This window comes from Alosa pseudoharengus, unplaced genomic scaffold (genome assembly GCF_046254945.1).
Source record: "Alosa pseudoharengus isolate Yale_2024_CS ecotype anadromous, Long Island Sound unplaced genomic scaffold, YU_APseudo_1.1 YU_APseudo_1.1_scf_1, whole genome shotgun sequence".
Classification (NCBI taxonomy): domain Eukaryota; kingdom Metazoa; phylum Chordata; class Actinopteri; order Clupeiformes; family Clupeidae; genus Alosa; species Alosa pseudoharengus.
This window is the reverse complement of record NW_027468564.1, coordinates 47,321,561-47,327,815: the sequence shown is the minus strand read 5'-3', so window position 1 is coordinate 47,327,815 and position 6,255 is coordinate 47,321,561. Positions and strand designations below refer to the sequence as shown.

The 6,255-nt window shown below is 44.2% G+C and overlaps 1 protein-coding gene across 1 annotated transcript in view; it reads left to right on the top strand.

Annotated features, from left to right (window-relative positions):
• Positions 1-2,642: 2,642 nt before the first annotated feature.
• bcl11ab (BCL11 transcription factor A b) overlaps positions 2,643-6,255 on the top strand; it is a 33,488-nt gene continuing 29,875 nt past the window's right edge. Inside the window, exons 1-2 of the mRNA XM_076290045.1 lie at positions 2,643-2,954; positions 5,785-6,192. Of these exons, the coding sequence (XP_076146160.1) occupies positions 2,900-2,954; positions 5,785-6,192 (463 nt within the window). The 5' untranslated portion in view covers positions 2,643-2,899. The remainder of the gene's footprint in view (positions 2,955-5,784; positions 6,193-6,255) is intronic.

Genomic DNA, 6,255 nt, shown 5'->3' with positions numbered 1-6,255 from the left:
CCCTCTGTATTGACATTAAATTATCGATACTAACAATGTCAACATAGCCTACACAATAAACTGCTTTGTTTCCAGATCAACGCAGTGTTCCAGATCAACAGAATATCTTTATATAGGCTAGAATTTACGAGAGGTGCTTAAACATATGCGAAATATATTTTCTATAAACGCCTACAGTACATGTAGACCTTTCCATAGCGACCTCCGAGTAGGATGCTCACAAGATGTTTCCCGTTAATCTCCGTAATCTGGTCGGCAAGAAATAAAGCTGGAGTCTCTGTTCAACACTTGCGCCATGGATTACCGACAAAATTCAAAACACTGTTGTCAATACCTTATCTAAAGGATCAGCATCATGTGTCATTTCCGAGTCATGCCGAGGCCGTGCAGCAAAGCAAGACGCGAACACGGCTAATTAACCATCTCTATCATTCTTGCCATCGTTTAGGGTTGAAGGAATTAAATTGTCTGTGTGGTCGTTCTTCTGTATAAAAAAAACGTGCGCGCTGTGCTTACCGTTTTGTATCCCTTTGCGTTTTTGCGACAGGCAGACAAATATTCCCGATGTGGCTTTCTGCATAGATCATCATTCGCTGCCCAGCCCTAGTCAATGTTGCCATTGCTTTCTTGGACACAGGGTGGCGCTGCACTGATGCGTCTGATATTCGTGAAAGATGCTTTACGTAAGTTACGCAATAGGGATGCGATCGGGCCTCCCAAAAGTCTATTCTCTCTTTTTTGACTACATCGTCTTATCAATAAAGTAAATACACTATTTGTTACCATTGCCAGTTCCCTAACGGTTTATCTGAAGGTATTAAACTGGAGATTTAACAAACCATGCCGTCTAATGTCAGCTTGGAAGAGAGGTGGGAACATTAGATAGGGCGAAAGTTACGGACTACGATTGAGGAGGATAAGGAGAAGGTAACAGGTGTGGGTTAAAGCTGGATAAATATAATAGCACGTGTGAATATAGTAGGCCTATGTATGGCCTCTATTTACATATACTACACTTAAAAGGCGTTTAACAAATTTAATAGAACTAATATAACAACATGCTGACAATGTTCCGTGCGGAGTTAAGGGCGGCGCACACAGTTGCGCACTTAATTTGGATACTGCTGAAGCATTTTGGCACCATGGTGCATTATTGGATAAACCGAGTACAAAGAAGTGGAAGGAAACGAATCATCTGCTGAGAGTTCTAAGAACGTCTGTAGCTGCTACTTGCAAATTAGCTTGTTTGAAAACCTTTCCTAAATAGAAGTCGTCTTCTGAACTCTCGAGCTCCTTAAATGCAATTTCGTTTCCCACTCGTTAGATGGCCTCAAGTAACCACTAAATGTTTTTTTATACACGACCAACAACTAATCTAATTTGACGGTAGAGGGAGCTTTTGTCTCAAGTAGCAGTCCAACCACTGGCTGCACATCATGTTGGATAGGCAACATTTGCGCTGTCAGTTGAATACGCAGGTAAAAGTTTGATTAATGACTTGTATACCAATAGTAGCTTGTATGGGCTACTAATAGCCTACTAACAGAATACAGAATGTGCTTCCCATTCATAAACATTGAGTTCCAGTCTCCCTGTAAAAGAAAATACATCACTAACAGTAATCATGGAAAACATATGTCCACTGTTCCTTCAGAATCATGCGTTGGAATATAAGCTATTAGTCCTCAGACAAATACATTAATAAAAAAAACATCTAATTTACTCAATGGCCACAATATGGTGCAAATACCTCTGGAATTAATTTCAGGTCCTATTGGTTTCACGGGGTTTGGGGTCAAAAGGAGTCTTAATGGACAATTAAATCAGATGGACAGAAACACCAAAGGCTTAAATTGCTAAAGAGCTATTACTATTTTGTATTATCCTGCGTTTACCCTGTTGAATAAATAGAAGAATTTAGAAAATAACCAGATTTGTTTGTGTTATTTTTATAGAAATAACGCTTGATGTTGCATTTTCTAGAACTCTGAAGTTTATTAAGCTATTCCGTTAAAAGCGGTAGGCCTATTCACGGGCATCCTACAAATTGTTTGAGAAATCCCTTTTTAAAGCCTACCACAACGTGTATTTCCCATATGTAGGGGTAAATAATGCGTAACGAGCGCTCCAACAGCTTAACTGTGTTTTCACCTCGAGTTGTTTCACATTCAAAAAATGTGGTTATGCGGGATGTTTTCATTTTCACATTGCATTGCGGACCTCAAGGTGTTCGGGGGATAGGGGCGGTATTTCTCCTCCGTTTGCCGCGCTTTGCCTTTGCCTATAATCTATTTCCAAGATAAGGGGGAAGAGTGGCAGCCAATTTCCTCTTCAAGTAACCCTCCAGCGGACTCTCTGAACCCATGTCAATAATTGGTTGCTCTGCCTTCTCGTCTCTCTCTCTCTCTCTCTCTCTCTCTCTCTCTCTCTCTCTCTCTCGCCCCCAATCCCCGATCCCTCTACCCATTGGCTTCCCAGGGTCTATTTTTCATATGCAGCCCATAATGACCGTCCATTGGTTTCATTCTTCTCCCCCACCCCTCCTACCCGCCCGCACACCGTCCTGCCCCTGTCGTGCGTGTCTGTGTCCATCTATCGCCTGACGTTCAAGTTCGCTGGAACGTCACGTCCGCACTTGAACTTGCAGCTCAGGGGGCTTCTCTGCCACCCTCTACATCTGTTCTGTCTCTCACTTTCTTTCGGAAGGAAAAGCCATGAAGTCCGTTGCGCCGTGTGTATGGTGCGCGCCTCCCTGGTCTAACCTGTGATTAATTTTTGCGTATTTTTTTCCCTTTGGATGTCCAGCGCATCGATGAAGACGTTTTCTCCCTCCGGAGCCTCCTTTGTAAAGACTTTGGCATTCCCAATGTGATCCAAGCTGAAGGCTCCAATTCTCACCATGTCTCGCCGCAAGCAGGGCAAACCCCAGCACTTAAGCAAGCGGGAGTTTTCGCGTAAGTTGAGGGCATTTTGCTGTTGTGAATGTTTGTTTATTTCCCCGATGCTGCATGACTCGTGGGGCAACGTAGATTATACTACGAGTACGAGCGTAGTCGTCTCTATGGTCCACCGTTCGAGTCTAGGACACGGGACTCCGTGGGTGCTCTACAGTGGACTGACCAAAACTGAAAAGTGTGAGGCGACATAGAGCGCCTTTACTCAAATGCTTTCTTTTGGTATGTTCTGACTGAAGTTATATGAAACCATTCCAGTAAGATATTTGAAACCAAATTGTCACATTTTTTGCTTTGCGAATGAACGGATACTTAACGAATATGATATTGCGGAGCGGACCACTGAGGAGCGTACTAATGTCTCGCAAACATGACTAATACATTCTTCAACATAGTGATCCTGCAGTATAGGCTTAATTTGGCTTAAGAGATTACATTAAACTATATTGGTTTAGTTCAACAACTTGTTTTAAATGGAGAGGATGGCAAGCAGTCTGTAGGCTCTGCTATATGACCATTTCTTGGGGTTTTATGCGTGGTGGACATCATACGACAGATGGCAAAAGAAAAAGAGAAACCAACACAAAGCTTACAGTTAATTAATTTCGTTGATGCTATTTTTTATTTATTTATTTTAAAACATCTAATCGCATAGGTTGTGTTTGAGAGGATTTCCGTAACTTTAGTGTAGAACTGTCTTTAATCTGGGTTGTGGTGAGCAAATTCTGGGTACGGTCACGACTAACACAATACATATGCTTATCAAGAAAGTTAGCCCTTTATTTGTCTTTCCACCTAAAATACTTTGAATGTTTTTGCTCTGCTCGAGACGCACCGCATAGTCTACCTTACGACCACACGGAGAGCCTATTGCCATTGCCGAGACCACTTGATTGCAGGCATTGCATTTGTCACCAAAACCCTGAATATTCTCAAAATCCGATGATGCATTCAAATTGGACAATGCTAGTTCCTGACGAATGATTGAAACTCAGTAGGATATGGTTTGGTTCGGTTATCGTTATATAAAAAACGATCTTGCACGCTCACGGTGGCCCACCTCAGGTTGCATTCGTACAAATGCAATCGATAGGGGGCAGACAATTGTCAAGAGGCTGTATATGAACTTGAACTTGATACAAGCGTCTTACACACTAAAGACGTATTCTTAATATGTCGCCCAGTTGATATGATACAAACAGAATGGACAAATTGCATGCAGAAATGGAACCTACAGAGTTGCAGCTAGCACATTGTAAATGGCGCGCACAGGCGTCCCGGGTGCTGCCCATAACCTCAAGCGGTTTGGAGGCAAATTCCTCAAGAAACATTTACAGAGGCTTCGGACACAATAGGCTACGATACATATCTTTTGAAGTTTAAACTTTCGCAACACATGGCCTTCTTTAGCAATAGCCATAGGCCAGTTTGCAGTGAAAACTGTTGGCGTGCTTACTCGGTTTATTGGCGTGGCAGTTGCATGCAACTGAATGTTTATGTTCTATGGGGGTGGAGTGAAAGGTGAACCTGGCTTTAAACCCATCTGGGCGCTCATCTAGAGCGGCTTACTTACTGAAGATAGGTCCTTGAGAAACGGAAACGGCTCCGCTCTTATTAATACAGTCAAAATGCGTTGGAATGTCGCACGGCCCCCTCCCGTCCGACCTGACACGGAATCAAGGGCAGCGCAGCACCAGCGGCAAGAATTCCCTTTATCTCAATATCCCAGTTTGGAGTGTAAGATGTCGTTCTGATTGCTCTTTCATATGCTGTCTGTCTCGGTGCCTCTGGGACCTACCCCACATACGCCCCTTAATATCTAACCTCAGTAGTTCAGAAGATCCCAGCACTTCAACTAAATGGGTTCCAATCATCTTGAAGTCAAATTAAAATCTATTTTTTGATTCTCTGAGGTGTTAAGTTCATTAAAACGTAAGATTGGCTCCGTGATAAAGAGGGTCAAGCTACTTAACTCTGCTCAGCGACTGAGCAACCCTGGCTCTCTTTCATACACTGGGCAGTCAGTCGTGGCTTTCTGTCTTTTTCTTTCTTCCTTTCTTTTGATTCTTTCTTTTTTTTTCTCTGTTTTACTTTCTTTCTTTTAACCATGTATTACTACTTTGAATTACTTCGAATCTAATCTTCGATTCTAATCGAATCTTCGACCGCTGCTATAGAGAAATATTAATATGCTATTGATGCCATCCACATAGTCTTGCAAACTGCAAACAAAACTTCAATTTGCATGTGCCATTTTATCCTCTTCCAGCCAAAAAACATCAACAACTAGAACCAACATTTTCTAGACCATAAATAATGAAGACTATTTTCACTAGACTTCACCTCTTCACCTTCATTAATCAGATCTTTAAAATGAATGCCATGGAAAATGGAGTCCCTCTGTGACATCTTAGCACACACTGTCCTCATAATAACAGAGACCTGTGTACCTCTTAGTAGTTATCGTCTGAAACAATCATCTGAATGCTTCACTGTTTGTTTAGAGCCAAGGAAGTGACTTACATTTCTTAATTTAGCAAGTAAGTATGTAAGTAAGTAAAGTTTATTTTAGAGACACTGTTGTCCAAAGTGAATTACATATGTCAGGTATATTATAAGGGATTACATTGTACCCAGAGCAACTTGGGGTTAAGTGCCTTGCTCAAGGGCACAACGGTGGAAGCTGGGAATTGAACCCACAACTTTCAGGCTGCCCAGCTCCTGTCATCAGAATGCAATGTGCCTAGTAACCTGTGGTAGTACCTCTTACAGTGCTGTGTTATTGTGGAGAGTTGACCCGTGTGTTCTTCTCACCTGTGGTCCAATACAGCCGAGCCTGTGACAGCCGACCGTCCCGAGGAGCCCCAGGATGATGCCCGCCTGCTCCCGGCGGCCGCCTCCGCGATGCCCAAGGGCAAGCCGGACCTCCTCACGTGCGGGCAGTGCCACACCCGCTTCCCCCTGTCCGACATCCTGCTGTTCATCGAGCACAAGCGCAGGCAGTGCCACGGCCGCCTCTGCCCGGACAAGGACCTCAACAACAGGCCCCGTTCGCCGTTGTTGTCGTCGTCGTCGTTGCCGACCACCCCCTCGTGCCTGGCGCCTCGTGCCATTGTCACCCCCGGGCGTCGCGGACGCCACCCGGTCGAGGTGGCCGTCCAGGTGACGCCACATGACCACAGGGATAACTTATCCATGGCCTCCCCTGGAATATGTCCCAAGCAGGAGCATACAACAGGTACGTGACGCGTCATGGACGACGCTGTGGTCGGGGGGGGGGGGGGGGGGTGAGGGGGGGTAG